The sequence below is a fragment of the Corvus hawaiiensis genome, chromosome 7 (genome assembly GCF_020740725.1).
Source record: "Corvus hawaiiensis isolate bCorHaw1 chromosome 7, bCorHaw1.pri.cur, whole genome shotgun sequence".
Lineage (NCBI taxonomy): Eukaryota > Metazoa > Chordata > Aves > Passeriformes > Corvidae > Corvus > Corvus hawaiiensis.
In genome coordinates, this window is record NC_063219.1 from 11,677,132 (window position 1) to 11,700,406 (window position 23,275).

General features: G+C 40.7%; 1 protein-coding gene across 12 annotated transcripts in view; it reads right to left on the minus strand.

Annotated features, from left to right (window-relative positions):
• The window catches only part of ANKRD44 (ankyrin repeat domain 44), a 132,258-nt gene that overhangs the window by 21,063 nt on the left and 87,920 nt on the right, over positions 1-23,275 (minus strand). For 6 of the 12 annotated variants that reach the window (XR_007204683.1, XM_048308895.1, XM_048308890.1 and 3 more), the window contains exons 10-16: positions 21,620-21,734; positions 18,597-18,679; positions 17,180-17,243; positions 14,727-14,795; positions 13,890-14,030; positions 11,720-11,800; positions 10,617-10,728 (exon numbers count right to left, since the gene is read on the minus strand). Coding sequence is in view for 11 of the 12 variants with exons in the window: in XM_048308895.1 (XP_048164852.1) it covers positions 10,617-10,728; positions 11,720-11,800; positions 13,890-14,030; positions 14,727-14,795; positions 17,180-17,243; positions 18,597-18,679; positions 21,620-21,734 (665 nt within the window). In the remaining variant the exon portion in view is untranslated. Of the gene's footprint in view, positions 1-5,281; positions 5,309-10,616; positions 10,729-11,719; positions 11,804-13,889; positions 14,031-14,726; positions 14,796-17,179; positions 17,298-18,596; positions 18,680-21,619; positions 21,735-23,275 lie in introns of all 12 variants that reach the window. The other 6 variants (XM_048308894.1, XM_048308888.1, XM_048308891.1 and 3 more) reach the window with 5 other exon arrangements.

Consider the following 23,275-nt stretch of genomic DNA (forward strand, 5'->3'; position numbering starts at 1 on the left):
TGACTGAAAGAACAATCTGCTCCTACAATGACAGTCTTCCAAAATGCAACATGTCCCTGAACTCTTACAAGCATCCAGTAACATCTAGTAACAATTTTGTATGATCCTCTTCATTTCAAGGGATCCTAAAGCATTTTAAGGCTTAAAACCAAGGGCATTTCCATCCATCTAGGAGGAGGAGCTATGGAAAAGCACCATTCCACAACAGGACATGAACCCTGACAACTTATCCAGCTGAGGCTGCAAAGAAAATCGTACACAGTGTTGACAATGCTATTGACAATTGAACATTTGTTGAGTAGCACTGCTCATGTGCATGGCCTTTTGCTTAATAATTACTCAGAGTTAGTCTCCAAAAGCCTTTGGGACTGGAAATTAGCATTTTTCAGAAGATCAGCAATGGGACACTGTATAAAAGAAAGAAAAGCATCACAGTCAGCTAAAACAGACTTGTAATGTTTCTAAGGCTACAAGTAAATTTTTCAGTCTTTTTTAAGGTTTTTCATTTGGTTGGTTGGCTGGTTTGGGTTTCTTTTAAGACAGAGTAAAGAATTAATTAAAAGATTGAAAAAGAAGAAAGGAAGTACGTTTTTGTGACAATCTGGACAATTCCAGGCTATGTCAACATGGAAAATTCTCTAAAGAGACCATGAAAGGCTGCGGGGGGGCTTGCCTATGCTGCAAGATGATAGCATATTCCTAAACACTGACGTAGACCTGAACTTTTGGTGAACTTAGTCTGCAATAGACCTGTATCAATGGTAAATTTATCCAAAAATCAAACTGGAATACAAATTAGCCTTAATAATGCATAAAGTGTTACAAATCTGTTATTAAACAAGGACAGCCATCTGAATCCTATGGAAAAGCTAGACAATTAAGCAGTAATTTCATTTACTTGTATATTTTTTGCCTAGCAATATGTCAAGACTATGTGTTGATAAAAATACCAGTCATAAGCAAGTAGGTGTGTAAATTAACAGGTAATGCAAATTTTAACACTTCCCTACAGCTAAGGGGAAGGAAAAAAATCAAGCCTCCCACCAGTTTCTTGGTAGGTTTGGGGCAGAGTTAAGAAACGCATTTGGTGTTGCCATGTGGAACCACCTCCAGTTAAGATACTGTTCTTCTCTTATATAAGAGAGCTGTGAACAGGATGAAGCAATAGCCAGCTCTGAATACACAAATACATCTGATTTTCTCTAGTGAGTAAACAAGCTAAAAAATCCCACCAAACAAACCCAAGCACTAAGCCTGTTCCCCTGCCTACCTGATACTGGCCTTTAGTCTGTGTCCATGAGGCCAGCACAGCAGACTAACTTAATAATTTTTAATTACATTTATCATCACATGTTGAAATTCCAGGATCAAAATCGTAACAACAAAATACTTCCCTTCACCTGTCAGAAGGCTCCCAAGTCTCCTGGAACAAGGCAGATAATTGCCTTTCAAATAGATTTAAAAAACCACACAGAAAATTGACAGCATTAAGGCTCTAAAGGCACAAATTGTGGGATTGGCGAGCCCCTCACAAAAAGTATCTCCATGGCTTAGAGTCAAAGCATCTTAGGCTGGTGCAGACTAAGCTTAATGAGCTTATTAGTCATAAAGCTGAACGTATCCATCATAAAGTCAAGTGTAAACACAAATTTGATGGCAAACCTGGTAGCTCTCAGAAACAGAGCCATACAGTGCAAGAGGAGAAATCATAAAGGAGAACAAGAAGAGGAAGATTAAAGACACAGCACTAATAATTTTTTTGGCATTCCTTGTCAAGCATTGTTTTCTAACAATTAAGTCACTTGAATGATAAACATCATGTACAAAGAGATAAAAAGTACCAGGTCCAAGTTACCAAGAAATTCTCCCGTTTTACCAGTGTTTCTATGGTTCTATGGATGCATTTATAGTAAATTACATATACTTGCTATAACAACACATAGAACAGTGTGTCCTTGGGGGACTTTAGTTCCGTTATACTTGGAAGAAGCTACCCATAGTTGCATCTGTTTTTAAAAAGGAAAATGTATCATTCATAATAATTTGCCTTGGCAGCCATGGAAGCTTAAATCCCACAGAGCTCACAGAAACATCCCAGCGTGCCTGCTGTGCTGCAATCCATACCTGCCTGTGAAGCTGCCTTTCACCAAAGACAGACAAATAAGCATGAATTACCCAGAGTTTATGGTTACTGGTGGCTGACTGGAGAATGTCCCAGCATATTACATTTCTTATTTTTTGAGACTTTGAAAGTATGCCTTGTAGCAAATTGCATTTCTCTGTATCGACTGCCACAGATTGTAGGTAGATGTCAGAATTGTGCAAAGACCCTGCATGTGAAATTGAGGGGCACTCTTCCCTGTGGTCAGGTCAGAACCTTTCTAAAGTCAAGGGTACCCTTCTTCTCTTTCTGCCTCTTGGGAATTCCCAGCACGAGCCCTTCACTTTGTATGACAGCACCATTTAATACTGTAAATAATTATTTTGTGAACTGTTCTTCAGACTCGGAAACAGGAACATGAATGCTTTGGGAGGGAGATGCAGACTAGGTAAGATAAAACATCAATCATTCAGTCCTATTCTTACAAAGTAACAGCACTACAAGGTTGCTATTAAAAACTCTCTTCTCTTCCCCAGTTCAGCATGAAGATGAATAACTTTTACTGTTCTCACCATTTCATTTGTGCAGTAAGGGTATTTACAGGCATAAGAGGATTTACTGCTTGATTTTATTCTGTTGTTCTAATAAATGACTAGATAGCAGAATACAGTGTGGGTTCCCCCCTTCATTTTTGGGGCGTTCAGATATGCCAGGCAGTAAGTCAGGATACTTTCTATGATTGTCTTCATAGACTATAATATATTCTAAAATTCAGCTCTGGTTTACAAAAAAAAAAAAAAAAGGAGAAAAAAAAATAAAGGCAGCTTCATGGAGCATGCCAGCAATTTAAAATTACCACTAAGCAGAAAAAGAGATAATACTTTCATCACGTGTAAAAGTTTTAATCTACACTTCTCAAAGCAAGAGTCAAAAGAAACTTCAAACCATAGACAGTGAAGCGATGGGCACTATCTCAAACCCTAAAAGAGAACAGAACATGTGATCCTGTCCAAGCCATCACGCACAGGCACCTCCAGGCACAGCCATTTAAGTGCACTCCCAGTAGTTATGTCCCAGGTTTGTGCTAACTGGCACTGAAGTTAAAGGGACTTGTCTTTGAGAGTTTTACTGTTTCAGTAAGGCAGCTTCGACATTCCAACACACACACTGCCAGTACTGCTGGTGAACCCCTGCAGTTTGGTGCTATTAGTGCTAATTGTAAAATGGCAAAGCATTAGATTGGATGTGTATATTCTAAAAATGGCCTTTACTCTGAAAGGTTATTAATCTAACAGTGTTCCGAAATGGCCACACATGTGAAGAGCTGATCAAAAGGCAATTAAGACAAAAGAAATAGTTGGACACCGCTCTTCTGCAATAATTATGCAGCGACACAGCTGATCACTTACAAAGTCATTCAGAAGTGGCAATTAGTCATGATTTTTAATGTCACTTTCTGAACTGAATACAAATATATCAGCTAAGTGTCACTTTGCATCTCATATTTCCTGATAAATTGCAACAGATAATTGTCTCTGCTCCGGGAAAACACACCACTAGCAGCTTCTTTTAAATAAAGGCTTTTCCAGCAAGTAGTCAGCACAAGACTGAAAACCCTCATCAGTTGTTTCTGATGATATAGAAAAGAGCAATAAAATTAACCTCTGTACTATTTTATATCAGGGAAGCACATTTTAAAATACCGGAATTATTCCTGATTGAAAAATTCCAAGGTGAAGTGGTACAAACCTATCCTCAGGGGAACAAGCAATCTCGTAAGCTCTCTCCATATTCATAAATACAAATGATCAAATTATTTTAATTTGATCAGGCTAAAACCAATATGCCTCAACCCAGTGCTGATGCTTTCCCAAGATCAGGCTTTAAAAATCAGATTCATCAGCACTGAAATCAGTTTCACTCACATGCACAGGTATGGGTGAAGCTAAATTAACATAAGCAAGAAGTATTTTCACAAGAGCTTAGGCCGGCTGAGCCTGAAGAGATGTGTTCGTAGTTCCATGCAACTCCTCCAGCATAAAGTTTATGTATCCAATAACCACCAGAATAGTCACCACCATGCACACAGGACACTTACCTGGCATGTAAGAGAACAATGTTCAGGTCTTTAAACATACCTAAATCTGAAAACTCGAGCAGGCCTCCAAGCCACTGGCTGTTCTCAGCTGGGGCACTGATCTTCTGTTGGAGGTCTTCCACTCCATACAAAATCATTTCATGTTAAGCCATAGGAGTGCCATACTCAGTGGGTCATAGAGACAGGTGATTGTCACCCAGTGAGTATTTATACAATGCAGGACAGCTCCAAATGAGAGTGAGAGATCACCCCCAGTACTAGCCAGCATAATATGTTGCTTACTCCTTGGGATGTAGAGGTCCAATTCCTTTGTCTGTCAGAGCAGAGATTTGAACCTGGGACTTTAACACTCAAATCACATATATCATGTTTCTTTCTGGCCAGAAATTCTACCTCAGAGGTTCTGTAAAACCTCACATTTTGTTTTAAGGACCCTTGTAGCCAGTGAAACTTTTGCAAATGTCATACAGGTGTGCAAAAAGTATGGGAAAACTTACATTTAGAGAAATTATTATCCTTAAAAATTTCCTCTTTAGATAGAAAACTCAAGGACTGGTGAAATACAGTCACAGTCAATTTTTAAAATGTGCATTTCAGTATTATTTTTGCTACTCTCCTCTCATTTGAGCCTCTACTCTGAAACACACACAAGTACTTTTTAAATTCAAGCTCACTTGAAGCCACATAATTTACATTTCTTCTCCGAAACACTTTAAAATTGGCCACAAACTTCCAGAAAACAGACAAGTGTTGGTTCCATTTCACATGACCAAATGCAAAGTTACTTTGACATCCAGGGAAGTGTCATGCCAGCCAGGTACGTGCACTGGACTCAAAGCTCCTAAGACTGACTGAGGAGAAGCAACAGCCCTGAGCAAAGCTGGAGCCTGCAAGCAGCAGGAAGGAGGAAATCCAGTGGAAGCAGAAGCAGCATACATGCAATTGCTTCATGTACATGGCATGCTGGTTAAGAGTTTTGATTCTTCTTCCTCAGGCTTTACCAGAGTGAATACAAGGATTCACAAAATACTAAGAAGTTTAAATAAAAATACACAACATGCAATCACTTTTCATTTACTCACTATATCCAACGGAGTTTTGCTTCCAATCTAATTAAAAATGTCAATTAGAATTAGAATAATTAAAGACAGAAACACTCAAGTGTAATGGTAATCTGAAAATGTTTCTTGTTTTATTTTTCCTGTACAATAACTGCATTGCAAGCAGTGCATGAGCAGAATCATAGACCTGACCCTGTGTGCCTCATCCCTACACTGCCCACCCCCAGAGAAAATACTCCTGAAGCAATGACACCACAGCCACTGTGAATAGATATCAGTTACATTACTAGCTAAGGGGGGAAGGAAAAGAGGAAAATAATGAGAATGTTTAAGATCAATCACCTCAATTGACAAAACACAGATCAACAGATACATAATACACTCTGTGGGAGGCTTTGCTTAATGAAGTGAGATTGCTTTGGAAAGCCACAAATACCATAAGCCAGTGACAATTTCTGTTTGAAAGCCTGCTTGTGCAGGCAAACATCTTGCCTTGGATAAATAAACCTGACTGCACCCCTAAAATCCCAGTGATCACAGCTCTTTCTGAGATAAATGGTCTGATGCAATGCAATAATCCATGATCAAATGTCCTTTTCTTTGGATTCAGTAGATTTGAGCGAGTCAGATATTCTTCACACATAACATTTAAACACCACACACACAGAGACAGACAGGTATTTAAGGCAACAGCAGAAGTCCATGACCTCTTTCCTAACTGAAAGAAAAATGTCTCCTGAAGTTCTGCAGCGGCCTTGTTGCTCTCTGTCAGAAGAAAGCAGATGTGTCTTGCTTCTCCATTCCGGGAAAACGAAAATACAGACTAAGAAATGACAAGATGTGTCAGAGAGACAGAAAATAAACCTGAGAGATGCTAAGCAATACTCTATTCTACAAGCCAAAGTGCCAGCAGGGTGCCTGGGCAAAAGGTAAATTCCTGCACTCATTGAGTTCCTATGCAGCATTAGCTTCCTAGAAAACATTTTTAGAATCAAAATGATCTAGTTTCCAAAACATAAAATCTAAGCCAAATTGCACTTCTATAAACTAACTTATATCAGTGTATCTAGCACATTTGGGCTCCTCTTGATTATTTAAACAGTGGGTACATATTGCACAAATGCTGACATCAAAACTCAACCAATTAAATCAGTCTGCCATGATTCTAGAACTGACAGACAAATTAGGTTTATTAAAGTTATTTTTGAGCATTAAGTTTCTAAGTTCTTCTCCTTTTTAGAATCACTTAAGTTAATGACTTTGTGCTTCTCTTCTCTATGTGGGAAAAGCTCTCATAGACTCAGGTACAAAGTAATTCATCACACAAGACACTGCTGGCCCTGCTTTCAGACAAAATGCTCCCTTTAAGAAATAGGGTGTTGGTTGTGGAGACAGACAGGCAATTATGAAGGAGAAAACCCAGGCTGTATCCCCCAAATAGAGATCTGGGTCAGAAGGAGACCTAGGGGCTGCCACTGGGCAAGCATCTGAGCCAGATCTCCATGTGGCAAAAGGATTTTTAACACCTACCCCAGCCACACTGTGATTCACTTATCAGTAATTACCAGTGTCCTGCTCTCAGATGGATGAATGAACAAATTTGTTTTGATAGGAGACAGATAATTAGCAGCAGCCACACTCAAGATTTATGGAGTGTGTGATTTCAATTTCTCTCCAGGTTAAGGAACCAAGTGTTTGAAGGCATGGCTTATCTGTCTTGCAGTGCAAAGCTGCTCTGATCAAAGGTGTTCCCCAGCCTCTCCATTCCCAGCATGGTCTTGTGCTGGCCAGACATCCCCGTCTGCCCCTTCTCCTCAGCACACACAAAGGGATTTGCCCTTTCTTCTGGGCATGGCTTTTGGTTAAACCATGCTCTCCTCCCATCCTCAAATGAATTAGCCCTTGTGACGATTCAATTTCTATTAGTCAAAGAGTGAATTACATTTGCTGATGGAATAAAGAGAAGAGCAGATTAAAAGAAAAAGTATCCATCATTTCTTACAGTCAGAGAAGAGATTTCACTACAGGAGACAGACATTTAATTCTGTTTGCCCCACCATTCCAGAGAAACCTATTTTTATCAGCACAAAGTGCTTGACTGTCTTTCCAGACAGAATTTTAATGTGAAATTACAATTTAAATTCCACTCTTTTCACACCAATAAAGATCTTGTGATAAGAGATCATTTCAATGTAAAAAATGCACAATATTTTTCTTTTTTTCAAAAGAGTTTGATGATGTGATCAGCTCTAAAATACCAGGTAGCAGTCGTGACCGGTATCACCGACGACCAACAGCAAAGTCAGCCCCAGCCTAAACTAACCTGAGGTTATTCTTAGAAGCAGGAAGGCAGATGGGAGTTTCAGTGGCTTGCAAGCACACATGCCCACCATTCAGCCTTTATGAATGGCTCCCTACAGATGGAGAAACAACTGAGGAATCTGCTTCCACTCTTCTCTTTTTAGCAACATCACATCATTCCTTGCAGGGCAACTGTACCACTCATATTCCAGACAACTGAAAGGCCCTCCAGGAAAAAAGCTTCTGTTGTTGAGCTCTGTGGCTGAACACACGAAACATAAATGTTGTTTGGGTCAAAGATATGACCTTTTCACTCTTAATCCTTATTTCTCCTAACACCTCCCCACAAAGAAATGTACCTGTGTTCCAGCCAAGGTATTGGGCTCGCAGTAAACACAAAAGTCAAAGCATGAAATGATGTTTCCATAGATAAACCAGCCTTTCCCTAAACTGCATTCAAACATGTAAATATTTTATAACGCTGAGAAACTGTGGTGCTTAAAGCACAGACCAAATTCCCCAGTGAAGGAAACTCCACTGGATACTGTATCTTCTTCTTTGGACTTACTTTTTAAAGCGAACATTTATTTAGAAATAAGCTCTTTGAGATATCTGTTTAAAAAACCAGGGGGGAGAAGGCAAATCAAAATTAATCCTACAAGGTCTTTTATAAACTTGACATATTCTGGAACAGCAAAATAATTCCCTAACATTTTGCTGAAGTTTGGTATTGTGCATGTAGAGAAATACTAGCAATCATTATTCAAAGAAAACCAAGATTATTGTTGTACCCACCTTGGCTTAGTTTTGACCAGAATTAAAGCTCCATATTTCATATTAACTCTTTCCTCTAACAAGTTTTAGGCCCATAAAGAACTGTCTTGTTCTAGGGAAGATAATTCCTAGATATTTTCATTTATCAGCTACCAATAATAAACAAAAAATATTTACCAAGGGGATAAAATAGTAAAAGAACAGCTAATATAGCACTGAAAAATAATGGTTTATTTATATAATCCTGCCTCATTTTGCTTTCAGCCCTTCTGCCATCCTGAATCCCAGCATTGCAAAGGAATAAGTGCAGTGGTGGTGCCTGTACCAACTGGTTAGTCAGTTATAAAATGTAAAGCTGTTAAACTCAGGACTTGGTAACTCATGACAAAAAAACTGAGTCAGCTTCTTCTGGCAGTGGGTGCAAAGATGATGTTGGATGAGCACAAATGCTTTCTGACACATTTGGCCTTTGTATTCCAGAGAGAAAATGAGATGCCTGTTACCCTCCAAACACCAATGGAAAAATCCTGGTCCCCACAAGACTCTCAGGCTGACATCCTAGCACACAACAGTGGTCCTGTGCATGCAGAGGACTAAAATTCACGGCAGTTTTTTTTTTACCATTGTACACAGAACAGCTGTGTGACTCTAACTCTGTAAAAGATGCTTGACCTTGGGTTTCCATACCGCAGCTATAGTCACAAATACAGGAAGACTGACAGGGAAGAACACGGAGTTTTTCTGTCCAAATATAGAACATTTGCTGCACAGCTGTCTCTGGCCCACAGTTTGCATTTCACCCCTCCAGAGTTAAAAGAAAATCCAACACCTCTGACATGCACTGCATTCCCAGCTCTTCCTTTTGTCTGCCAAGCCAAAGCAAGGCCAGGATTTGATAGCAGGTCATCGCTTGCAACGATGAGCAATACTGCACGCGCAGGAAATGTGCACAGCAACAAGTATAAGAAAAGAGAGGAGACCTTGCTCCATGCCCAATCCATGCCTCACAGCACACAGGGACTACAATACAGAGGCTGAAAGAGAATCCCCAACGAAGATGCTCCCCCTCCATCCCCACGGGCAGAGTCACCAGAGATCAGTGCTAGGAGAAGGCAAGGCCAAACTCACTGCCACAAGCAACAAAGGAGCAGTGCTGTTTTAAGTTTAATCAAGTTTAATGCTTGCAGGCGGGAGCTAAAAAGGCTTAATACCCCACCTGAAATTCTGCCCCAGGCTTGCCCTGGCAGTTACTGCCCCAGGTTTCCAAGCTGCTGGGACCAGCTGCAGGCCAGCTGCAGCATTTCCTGTTGTGGCACATGTGGTGTGAAAGCAGCATGTGCTGCGCAGAGCTCCTTCTCAATAACTAAATACTTGACTCTTCAACACAGAAAGAAAGAACCAAACAACACATAACACTCAACAGCACACAGTGTTCCCACTAAAGCATGAATATCTATACAATTTTCCAATTGGAGCTTATCTTTTTGAAGCAATTAAAGTCAATTTATATGTAATATATACTGTATGTATTATATAGTATATATAATGTATATAGTAATAATACATATAATATATATTATATATATAATTTTGGATCACCCTGTATATCAAGCAGTTAACACTCATCTTTATGACACTTTTACAAGTCACAAACGTCTATAAATCTGTTCTATATATCTGCCAAATCCAATGTTTGGCTAAAAATTTTTGGCTTCTTAGAAGATGCAATTACTAATCGCTCAGACCCAGAATATTAAAAAAGGAACACCCAGAAAAAACCCCAAAAGCCTCAGTTACATGGCATATAAGGTTAATCGTGATTATGGTAACTTTATCAATGTTGCTATTATTTCACCAGAGACAAAAAAAGAAACTGCAGGTATGCAGCTGGCAAAAGTTATTTACTCCCTCAGTATGCAAGTCAGATAAAGTGCCAGGTGGGTCAGGCACATTCACTCATTTACCAGGAACTGTCCCTTACTCCTGGCACACAGGCACATGCTGGGAATATTTTGATCACAGTTAAAATTAATTTGTGCATACATAAACTCCATTCAAAGTCAACCCTTAAGCACCAGATTGTTGAATAAGGACTTGATTATCAAGATGAACATGTTTTTAAGATACATCTGGGTGCAAATATCTGAGTTTACTGCCCCATGTTACAGCTTTTCACAGATTTCTCGTTATCCAAAGAACTCCAATAGTAGCCATGAGGGGAGTTCCTGGCACATGCACATTCAGTATCAGCAGACAGAGACTTCCAAAAGTGAACACTCACCAGTTCCAGACACTGCCGGTGCCCGTAGGCAGCAGCGTAATGCACAGTGTTGTACCCCTCCTTGTCCTGGATGGATGGGTTGGCATCGTTCTGGAGAAGGAACTCTAGACACCTGTGGACAATTCACTGGTGTAAACATGGGCTCACAATATTTAACAGACTCATCCCTTGCTGCAACTGGAAGTGACACTGAAAACAGGCAGTGAATCCTGTATTTTGAGCAGCACCTCAAGTCACTTTTCACCAATAGCTCCTCACATTCACCATGTTTTTAAACAGAAAATCTCCACTCATCTTTGAAGATCAACTTCATGAAAAAATTCTTCTACCTTGTGGTAACTCTTGTGGTTACTCTAGATTACAAAACTGATTTTCTATCACAAAGCCTGAAAGACTGTGTCCACATGACATAAACAGCCTGGAACTGCTACTCCTCATATAAAAACTCACGTATCAAACAACTGGCCTCCAAACGTGCACCAGGGCAGGCTGGAGAACAAAGATTTAACTGAGTTACATGAATATATTCTCTTCTTTGTCAGCTTTTTGTCAATCATGTTTTTCAAAAGATCCCTTTTGCTCTTTCTAGCTCTTGCCACTTTCTCTTATACCATCAAGATACCATCATTTTGTTATTAGTACTTTCTTCCCTAGCCTGTAATCTGTAGTGACTGTAAGGCCATTATATGATAAAGGGGATTTAAAAAAAAAAAAAATCATTAAGCAGATAGATGCAAATGTTAATCTAAGTGAATGCATTGAGAAAGCCATTGGCTACTTCTTTTTGCAATGTACACACTATGCTGTGCCTGACACTAAAGACACTGCATGATACTTAAGTGCATGATATTAAAGAATTATAAAATAACTGAAGCTGTACATTTTCCATTAAGAAACTGCAACAAGCACAGAAACAGAAATATCAGTAAATATGTGCACAGAGAAGAGCGTGGAGCTTATTTTCTTTAGGTTAGCCCTCATTGAAGCCAAGCATTGTGTTTAGCAGAACAAAGAATGAGCAAGAACAGAGCGTAAAACTGCAAGCCAAAGCTGAGGCATTCTCCAGAAATGAAGTCCAACTGCTTTTGTGACACCAAACTTACAATGCAGCTTCTTTTTCCTTCATCTCAGTGGTTCTTTGAAGTTCTTCAGCATTTTCATGGGAGTTTCCTAAAATATTCTTTCTTCTTAGCACAGAGGACAGAAAAATGCAACTTATTCTCAAAATATCACACCGATGATTTTGATGCAGTCTGCCACCCATCCCCAATCTCCTCTTCAAGGAGCTACTTCCTCCAGCCAAAAATGAGGATTATTACACAAATTAACTGAGTGCACTGCATGGGTCTGTAGGTAGTAAGTTTTGAAAGCTACAGAGACAACCATAGTGTGGTATTTTATTGTTCCACAAGTCAATGCCAGAAGAAAAAAAATTTCAGATTCTGGTTTCTATCAGATACATTTTGATCATCACTTTCTAGAATCCTTCTGTTTCCCCCACAGCAATGTGCACTTTTTTCCTTTCCAGAGAGTAACTCAGGATTACCACACCTTGCTTTCTCCTGCAGTAAGCTACTAGTTCTCCAGAATTTAGGATTTAGAGCAACTTTAATCACTGATACTAAGTCAGTCTATCTCGAGTCTGCATTAGCTGACTTGCCTCACTTTCTGTCAAATATCTTGGCAACACTGTTTGATCTCCGGGTCAGGTTCTTCTCCCTGCTCATTAACTACCCACATCCAGAGTTAATGATGAATATTCTTTGGAATGAGGTTGCCTGACCTTGGAAGTTTTTTGACATGCAGCAGGAAAAAAAAAATTGCTGAACTATAGAATCATGGACTGCAAATAGCATTTCATCTATGTAATAAGGCTTCTTCCAGAACATCTCAAACTGAAAAATTTAATGAGAAGACAGCATCACCACATCAGAATCAATTTAGGTTTGGACTGTGAGGACAAATAAAAGCTATATACTTCTGCCAAAGTTCAGGATGTGACTAAAGTAAGCTTTTTTTTTTTTAAATGAGGGATAAAAGTAGATACCTCCTGAAGTTAACCAAGAGCTTGTTAAAATGCAGGAACTTCACCTACCAAGAACCAAAAGCTGAAAAACACATACTGAATCATCATTCTCAACCCCCCAAGTAACACTCACCCTGGTAAGACAGAATTAGACACAGCCAGTGGTGAAAGCCTTCCTACAAGCCTACGCTGATTTTCATGCCAAGCACAGACCTCTGACAACCCTGCCTCCTTCTTCCCAGCACTGTTCAGGTCTGAGGGTGACAGGGAAGACATTTTTCATATCAGTCTTATCCAGCAAATGATGAAGGCGCTCTCAAGGCTCTGATGTGGCATTCAGAACTCTGCCATGAAGTTAAACTAAACTTCCCCTGCTGTGGCTTTGAGGTGGTGTTCTGCTGGGCATGATGCAGCTGTACTTTTACCAGACCTCACTACACAAGAAACCAAAAACTAGTTCCTTAATGTCTAGAGACACTGTCAGACAGGAAAGCATAGCATGACCTAAAATAAATACAGCTTGCTAACAGTTTTAAGAGAGAACTAACAGGATAATTGAGTCTGGTTTATACAGTATATTATAAGGAAGAGCTTGCCAGAATGTTCAACTATCTGGGAATTAAAATTGCAGTCAGTAACCACAGCATTTCTAAGTTTTGCAGCTGTTTTCCCCCTTTCTCACAAGAACAACACTGTGTTCTGACAAAGGCTGTTCCTCAGACCTCTCTGTAAAAAGGCAACCTGTTTGGACGGGGTGAGCATTTTTATCTGCTCTGACAGTGGAGTGAGACTGATGGTTACATCTATCCCACCTTTCTCCCAAATCTGTCAAAATGCCCAAACGTCTGTCACTGCAGTCCACCTCAGAAAACCTCTCCTGCTGTCTCTTGCTCTATCCCTTCTGATGGACTTGCAAAGCAAATGCAGAAAATTCTCTGAGCTTAATCTCATGAGGAAACCACACAGGGGAAAACAGAAGACATAACACTGTGAAAATAGTTCTGTAGGACAGGGTGGCTGCAAAACTGCTCCTTCCTGCAGAGGTAAACCATGGAGCTGAAATGCCACATCATCTGGGGATTTGGCTTCCAGTCAGAGCAACTCACTGTGGAGCTATGCATACATCTGAGAGAAATTCCTGTGCTAGTGGGATCTTTTGGCTCAAACAAGACAGCATCATGAAGAGACGGAAATGACACTGATTTAGCAAAACACTCAAAGCAGGAATTCCTCAGAGGCTCTCTTACTTTCGGTCCATGTCAGAAGCAGCAGCATAGTGCAAAGGGGTGCGTCCCCAGTCATCTGTTTCATTGATATTGGCTCCTGTTGTCACCAGGGTCTCGATGCAGTGGAAATGACAATTTGCAGCTGCATAATGCAAAGGTGTCCTGGAACATAAGTGTTCATATTTGTTACCTCATATTCCAACATGCACTGCAGAGGATAAAGATGAATCTTAATTGCTGCATTCCTACAGATGCCCAGCAATCAATATCAGCACTTTAATTTATGGAAATTTAACAAAATATTGTGTTAATACGAAGTTCTGGTGCTGCTACAAATCCTAACAGGATACATATCATCAATCTGTGTCTTGCAAACAGCCTACTGCCTGTGAGAGCCTCTGCAGTGGCTCTGCAGACACACTACTTCTCCCAGCTGGGAGGAAAAGCATAGTGTCCATCACAGCATCTTGTTTAGATAGCATAGCAACACCCATAGCAACGCTTTCTGTAGGGGGGAAATCCTCTAGGAAGCACATCAAATAGCAGCTCTCCTGCCATCATAACCCAGGTGTTGTCTTGGGCACACCAGTACAAGAATTTAGGCAGTACAAAAAAAGAAAACTTGTGATATTTTTAAAACAGAAAACTCAAGAGGGTGGGATGGCTTTAATGTATTTAATGAAGCCTGAACCTGTCTGGCTGGCATGTAACTGCAGCAGCAAGGGTTCTGCAGAGAAGGCCAAGCTACTTGATTTTGCTGCCATTTTTAATAGAATATATGATTTCCATTCTGAGGTGGCCTTTCTTCCTTGTCTGATAGATTATTTATTTTTTAAAAGAACTTCATAATTTACCTACCTTCCACATTTATCCTTCTTATTAAAATCTGCTCCACTGCTTTGCAAGAGTTTTATACATTCTACATTACTGGAAAGAGAAGTAAAGAAGACCGAACATGAGTAAAACAGAAGCTTACATCTACATTGCTCCCTGTCCCCCAAAAGGAAAAAGTTACTCTAATAATTTTTGTGTTACTTGCTGTGCAAAACCAGGGTACAGCCAACTATAACATGAAATTCAATCAAACAGAAAGTGAAGCTTAAAAAAAACCCCCTATTTTCTTTTTTTTTCTTTAGAAAACCTCAAACTTCTCTTCTGCAGAAGAAAAAAAATATTTATTTTCCAAAGAGAGCACAGTAAATGTGATCAGTGTGTTTGGAGAATTTCAATGGCAGCTGAACTGTAGTGCTTCCCATTCTAACCTGGTATTTTAGTAAAGAACTTTAAAAGAAAGTTGTTGCTAGCTTATAAAATGCCAGTCTAATAATGAAGAGGTGACATTTAACAAAATCCACCCCCATTCAGCAAGCATTCAACAGTAAGCACTTTGCTCAAATCCTGTTTATTTAATGAAATATAATCACAAGAGTCTCTTTAGGTTTATTCTGATACGATTTGTTGACTATTGATAGATTTAAGCACATCTCCATGTGCTTTGTTAAAAAATGGGTGTAGCTATTATAGTGATTGTCACATCAACACTGCATTTATAGAAGTGGAGGAGAATTCACCACATCCTGGCTGTCTCTTCATCTTGTTTAAAGCCAGGTAATTTTTAATAGAAAACAAATCAGCAGAATTCTGACTTCTTTTGTCATTCAAGCAAATAAATGTAGGACTCCAAGCCAGAAAATGACATAAAGAAGTGCAGCACTTTCCAAGACCACTTGTCATTCACAGGGGCAATAAATCAATCACTTGTGTTCACAATCAGATGAGCAGACCTCTGAAATTCTTTTCCTAGCACCCATGCAACTCCCATTAGTGTAATGGCAGTAACAGGCCTGTGTCAGGAAACAAACGAATTGCTTTGTAGATCTCCAGCTATAGCAAAAAAAAGGGACTGGATGCAATAATGCAATATTTTGGTGTATGTTAATCCCAACTCTAAATTGCTGTTGCATAAAATAACTACAGAACACTCACCACAATGCACTAAAAATAAAAACACTTGCTAGTGATGACAATCGTAGTAAACCACTGGCAAAATATAGTTTATTTTCATGAGTCACTTTTGCTTCTTATTGAAGCCTCTCCTTCACTTTAGGACTTCCAGGATGTTATTTTTATCCTCCAGGGGTGCAGCCTTATCAAAGAGGTTGCATCTGAACTATATTATAATAAGCTGCATCCAAGTAACTGTCATACCTCTTCTATTAATGTGAGAGAAGTATCAAGAGGAATAGTACCAAAAGAATAATAAAACCAATATTTGGATAAATTTTATTAGGGTTTGGTTTTTGGTGGTTTTTCCCCCCCAAGAACAAAAACTTTGCGATATAGATTTTGGCCCAGAAGAAAAAGCAACTTCCAGAACGACTGCCAAGTATTTGCTGTGGATGAGCATTTCTGCTTGCTATAACCACAGAGAATCCAAGGGCTGTAACCAAGGCTCCATTTCAGCTGTCTTCTGAGCCATAAAGTACTCAAACAGAAGAGTCAAAACTCAGTGCTTGCCAAACGCTGTGTCCTTTTGCTAGATTAACTTCACAGCACTTCACTGACAATTATCTGGAAATATTTAAACTAACTGGAGGCTACATTTACATCTTAAATTGAAGCATTTCCATTTTCACTTCAATTTCCATTTCTGCCCTCCCACCACTTTTCAGGAATGCATCACCCAGACAGAGGGACAGCCTTCTCACTTTCCAATTTGGAGGACAGGGGTTTGGTTTTGGTTGTTTTTCTGTTGTTGCTTTGGTTTGTTGGTTTTTCTTTCAGAAACTTTTAAACTTGCACTTGAAAAATGGGAGAGAGGGAGATGAACTACATTTGGACTCCAAGGCTGCAGTCTGGTGGGCACTGCTGCACAGCTGCCTTTTCGGACAAGGACACAGTCCAAAGATGGAGGCCAGGAATAACTCCCCTGCCAGCAGCATCCCAGGAGCTCCAGCTCCTGCTCCTCACTGGGTGTTCCCTAGGGACTGATGTTTTCCTGGAGACTGCTGGCCCTCAGTGACTGTTGTGGCCCTCAGGCAGTCCTGGGCGAGTGCAGCACCCCTCTGAAAGCTTCTCAGGGGCATGAAGAGTTTTCCCCTCTGCCTGAAACCCACGATTCAAATCAACCCAGCTCACCCTACACAAGGGCAGCAGCAAAAGAGAGCCTAAAGCGACCCAAATTATGACATCATTTACTGCTTTGCTTCCCTTGCACAGCAGTAAATTCCTCTGTGGATGGCACAGCCAAGCTGGCTGGCACCAAATGTGCCCCAAGCTCCCTTGGAGCAGCCCCAGTGGCAGGTACTCACCCTCCGGCAGCGGCCGCGTGCAGGCACGTTCTTCCGAAGCTGTCGGGGGTGTCTATGTCAAAGCCTGCAGACAGCACGTGCTCATTACTAAACAAGGACACTATGCTATACTTTTGTCCTAGTTAAACCACAAGAAACATCGCAGAGACAGAAAAATCAGTTAGTTGGGAAAAAAACAGAACGCGAGCAACTACAGTCAGAGAGAGGTTGTCACGGGAACAGCGAGCAGCTGCTCCGCTTTGGCAGCTCTATAAAAAGAGCTGAGAAGTTGATGAGCGTCTATTTCCGCATCCAGCTCCTCCACATCCCTGTTTACAGCCATGTGATAGGTGTTTAGGAGGCAGAGACTCATCAAGAGGACTGCGACAGCAGGACAGGAAGACAGAAAACACGAAGATGTGAGGAAGAACAACAGAGTCAGCCTAAACATGAATTGGGGCCATTTTTATTGTGTGTGGTTGTCAGATTGGGAAGAGGCTTCCAGGAGCATGTGGGGATATTCATCAAGATGCACAAGGCCAAAGATATCAGCCTGACAGTGCTAACTCTGATCACCCAGGGTGTTTTCTCTTCCTGTCTAGTGGTCAAGGCCAGAACACACCAAGACTTAATGTAATGGGGCATGTAATTACCATTTTTCACATTTCTTTTATATCCTACAGGACTCAAGTTAAGGGGGAAAAGTAGTTGTAGGATATTTTACGTGTTAAGCAATGAAGGAGTTTTCTAGAAAACTCATATGATCTGGGTCAGGATTTTTAAACTCATTGGAACTCCTGCCTGGAAAAAGCAAAATTTGGGATTTGGCCACTGATTACTGACTCTTTTGAAATGGTTGCCTAAGCAAGCTCTGGCTTCTTCTGTGTTGGGCTCTGGTGAGGATCCCAAGACTGTTCTCTTGACACTACACTTTCACTCATTTTCCCTCTCATGCCCCTAGAACTTTGGCCAGCCTAACTCCTTAACTGCAGATTCAGAAACACACTTTAGCTGCATGTAAAATACATCATCATCATCAGTGGGATGTAATACCTGTGCCAGTGCAGACCCCAAGGAGATAATTTCAGAATTACTCCTTTGGGGGGCAGGGGGGAGAATTCCCAAAACAAAACAGGACCTCACATTCCTGCAGTTTGGAAAGGGGTTCTAAATTCCCTCCCTCCCCCGGTAAATTAGTCTAAACTCTCTGAACCTGCCAGGAGAAAAGAGCTTTGGGCACGAACAGCACAGGATGCAAGGAAGTACTAGCATGGCTCTGGGAAAGCCTCGCATGCTCTGGTGCACTGCCCCACACAGCCCAACACAGCAGCACAGGAAGCCTTTCATTCGAATAATTCACAAGAAAAAGTAGAAAGGGGCTGCAAGCAGCAGAGACAAACACTACTCGAGTTCCAGGGACACTGGGGGATTCACTCACCCGATGACAACAATTTCCTGCAGCAGTCTGAGTGGGCATTCAGCGCTGCTAAGTGTAAAGGGAACATGTTGTGGATCCCACACCTGAAAGGGACAACGGCCTCATGAGAAAATGTAGATTACATACATACACAGCACATCAAAAGCTCCTTACAGAAGGGCAACATTTTCTCATGCTTTTCTAGGAAGATTCTTTCTTGGTGCCCGCCATTATTTTTATCTGTATTTCCTTAACAGCCTTCTCGAGAGTTAAAAATATTCCGATGCAGCAAAATCTTGGCATTATGCTTTGAACAGAATGTGGCAGGATTGTTTCCAAAAAATTCAAGGCAAAGCCAAGGTAAGGGAGGAAGTAAGAGAGCAGATACGGCTTGAAGTCAATTGCCCAGTGAGCCACAAATTTCAGCACCAGCTACACATATGGCAACTGCCATTCTGAGGGAAAAGTAAATGCCAAAACCTCCTCTACATTTATTTCTGAAACCCTTTTTTTTTTTTGCAGATGACTCTTCAAACTTTCCTTTAGGCTGCCATGTCATGGTTTTCTTCCACATCCTAAGAACTAATAATCCAATTTTCCTATTTGTTCCAGCTACTCTCCTCACCTCCCCTTTCACTTTTTCCTCCCTTTAACATGACCCTCTTTTCAATTACATGATAAACTTCTCAGAGCAGACATGATGGGTAAGAAAAAAAAGGCAGCCATTAGATTGAGCCTATCTATCATTAGTCTAAATCTGTATCAGGCAAAGATGTAGTTTTTAAACAAGCTGAGCACTCAGCAACTTCAATTAATAGCAGGAAATCATGTCAGTTCAGTCCCTAGGCATGCCACTGCTTACTGTCTTAGAATACTTTTGGGTCTGGACATCTTGGTATCTTTCATTCTGCATTGTTTTGTGTAAAGCATCTTGTTATTTTAGAAATATTATCCTACTGGCAGTTCTCCAAGTGCACATAAACACACAGCCTCTGAAACCAACTAGCTTGACAAGATTATCATCTACTGCCTGCTCCAGCAGATATATTTTTTTAAATTACAAACTCTGGAACAATAGCAGATGGATTCCTATCAGTCCTTCATTTCTGCAAAACAATTGGTGGATGGGAGAGTATGATCACCTCATGGAAGAGGATTTCAGATACAGATCCAAGGATCTTATCTTTCTGCAAGACCCACCATAGACCATAATTACTTATGAAGCTTCAGACAAAAATTAATGTGGATGTTTATAAAAATATCTTGCTCTCTCCAGGATCTTATACATAAATGTATTTAACTAATTTGGGTTTGTTTTCAAAAAGTTTATTCTTTTCAGAATCCACAGGCCCATTCTTCCTCTGCCTTCATATTAAATGTGTCCTCCTTGCTGCTTCACTACACTGAGGACTGATGTGTGCTGCTGTACAGATTTTAATTTTGCTATTAGCAGCATCTATATCTTAGAGAAAATCTTTTAAGAGAGGATCTGACAGCCTGGTCTTTGAAGAAACCAGTGCAAGCTCCACTGAGCTGCTGCATCTATACAAACAGATTGCATTTTCTAGCCATGGATTCATTTATTTAAGGTAATATTGGACATTTTGTATTGCTGTGCTTCTCCCTACAACCATTTCCCTCTGTCTCCTCCTCCACCTAGTTATCTAATGCAATATTATTCACCTTTTTGGTCAAGATTTCCACCCAGCAGATATTTTGGCTGGTTTCCACTGAAATTCACTATCTGCACATTTGCTAGCCAGTGTCCCACTTCTGCAGTGCTGTTCACACTGGTTCCTCCCATCACTTGCACACTTCCACTTCCAGTGCATTGCCTCAAAGACTGGCCAAGCTGTCTGCACTTGTTGTGAACAGTGCTGCAGAGTTGTCTTTTCTAAACCTCTTTGGGGAGCTCACCCAGTGTTATTTACATGCAGCACATATTGAAAGCACATTTAGCACAGGCAGTAGCATCATTTCCATCTGCCTGGTATCTCTGAGCCAACTTCTTATTTCACTTATTTCTGCTGCTGGAAAAAGTATTTTATTTGATCAATGTTCTGGTCATCCAACTGGGAAATAGAAATTTCTAACTGGAGAACCCTGATTCCAAGAGTGGAGTGGGCTATCCCAGTGCATCTCATTTTCCCTTAAAATCTCAAGCTAACAGACAGTGACTGACTGCACTGGAGAGAGAGGAAAAACATACACCTCTATTAAGATACCAAGATCTTTATGCTGGCTGTATTAATGAAATCCAGTGACATTAGTTGAAGCCTGTGGAATTACATTATCCATGTAAATTGAAGATCTGTTCCACCTTCTGAGTTTGTAGGGTGACAATTGTACTCAACAAAGGAGAGTGGGCAAATGTGTCATTTGCATAAACTTTATCAAGCAAATAAACAAAATACTGAGAGCTGCAAGTATCCTCCAAATTCAAACCAAATTTGCATTTGAAAGCAGGGTTTCCTAACTAGGTAAGTCAAGAGAAGGCACAGATTTCTATGGCAGGTTCTAGGTAGAAGACAAATTATATTTTGGAGACATGTGGAGGTAATTGCCAAAACCTTACATTATCAGATGCTGCTCTGAAATACCTGGTACAGATATCCCTCACAGCACTGCATTATCCTGATCTCATTACGCCCAGGTTTGCTGTTCCCTTTTGACAGACCCTAAGAACCTAACCATAACTAAACAATACTAAAGTACTCTCTCTCTCTCTATATATACATACATATAAATATATACACACACACCCCCACTTCATGTACATGAATACCACTGTTCCCCATCAATGCTTCAGGGAAAAGAAGCAGTACTTGTACTAGTAATCATGCAAGTGGGCACAACAGGCACTTTGCAGAGAACTCCACACTTCCCAATTGTTCATATTTTAGTCTCATGTCACCCACTGAAGTACAGTACAATTACGCTTGTCCATTTTAACCTTCCCACTTCAGAAGGTGAGGAGCAGCTGCGTTTCCAGGCATTGGACATAACACTTGATCCTTAGGAACAGCTCCACTTGAGGCACCTACTTGGCAGTATCAGCTCCGCTGGTTATGAGGGTGTTGATCAAAAGCTCGTGTCCGTATCTTGCAGCCACGTGCAGAGGGGTGTTACCATCCTTATCAACACAGTCAATTTCCCCTCCTGCAAAAGATATTTTTATACAGTTTAACACTGAAAAATTCAGCATGAACCAGTGACCACAAGTGCTATTTGTCTCTAGCGAATGCAGCATGAACAGCCCAGCCACAGAGACACTAAATTTCCCAGAGCAAGGACCAGCACACAGCAAGCTGTCAGCTGTCAGCCACAGGTACTGAACATGGTCTGGCAGCAGCACTTGCACCTCCCTCTCCACCTGCAGTGGTGGGGAAGAGCGGTGGGAATGGGATGATGTACAGGGGTCAAGTACACAATTTGGATTTGCTGCCTATCTAAAGGTACAAATGGGTGCCCTGAAATAAACTACAAAATAATCTGCTGAAACTGCACCCTCATTTGTAAAGGCATTGTCACTCAGCCTTATCTGTATGACAACAATGTTAAATAGAGTTCACTCAGGAGGCCAGCAGGAACACTCTACCAACAAACGTGTTGTGTGCTCTTTGTGTGTCTTACCAAACAACCAAGCAGTGCTCATGTAAAACTTTTCCTTTTGCAATTTAAGCCTGGCATCTTGTGTTTTAGTCACATAAGCAGGAAAAATGGATTATTTCTTTAGACAGATTACAGACAAGTCCCTGTTTTCTTTTTGGACCAAGAACTGTTAACTTCTTCAGTCTCTCCTTGCCAGTCAGGTTTACTGCACTCCAACTACTCTCTCCTTCCCCCAGTCCTCTCCAGCTGGCCTGCATCCTTCTGGAAGCAAAAGCCAAAACCAGTACTACAGCTGACATCTCCCAGTGCTGAGGTGAGCAAACAGGATTACTTCATGCCCGCTGGCTGCACTCCTGGACATTGCACAGCACCATGTACATCCATGATCCATTTCTTTAAGCACCACTGCTGACTTGTGGTCAACAACCACAAACTCCAGATCCCCTTTTGAGGGATCCACCTGGCTGTTGCCATTCTGAACTTGTCCAGCTGATACTCCTGCCTCTGTGTGTGATTTTTCTTTTGCTTCACTCGCATTATAACTTCTGTCTCCAGTTCTACAGGATCATTTTTCATTCTGACTCCACCTTCTGCCAAACTAACAGTCTCTCCCAACTGCATTTTTTTTCTCCAAATGTTAAAAACACATTTTCTATTCCACTGTCCAAGCTTTTAATGAAAATACTGGATAGTTCCAGATCCAGAAGGAAAACTAAAAACTCCGTCACTACACCTTCCATTTCAACAGCAATCCATTTATTACTAATCTCCAAGTGTAGTTTTACAACCAGTTATGCACCGACACTGTAACATTTTAATATTCTGTTAGTTTGCTGGGAGAATACTTCCTGAAAGCATGTAAAAAGTCTTGCTAATATCAGGATGTGGTAATATTTACTGCATGTCCACCCTTGCAGGAGATAACAAGGCTTAAATGCAACAAGAAGAGTTCTAGTAAAGCACTAGACAACATGCCCTGAGAAGCTGTGGACTCCCCATTCCTGGAAGTGTTCAAGGCCAGGCTGGATGAGGCTCTGAGCAATCTGGTCTAGTGCAAGGCATCCTTGCCCATGGCAGAGGGGTTAGAA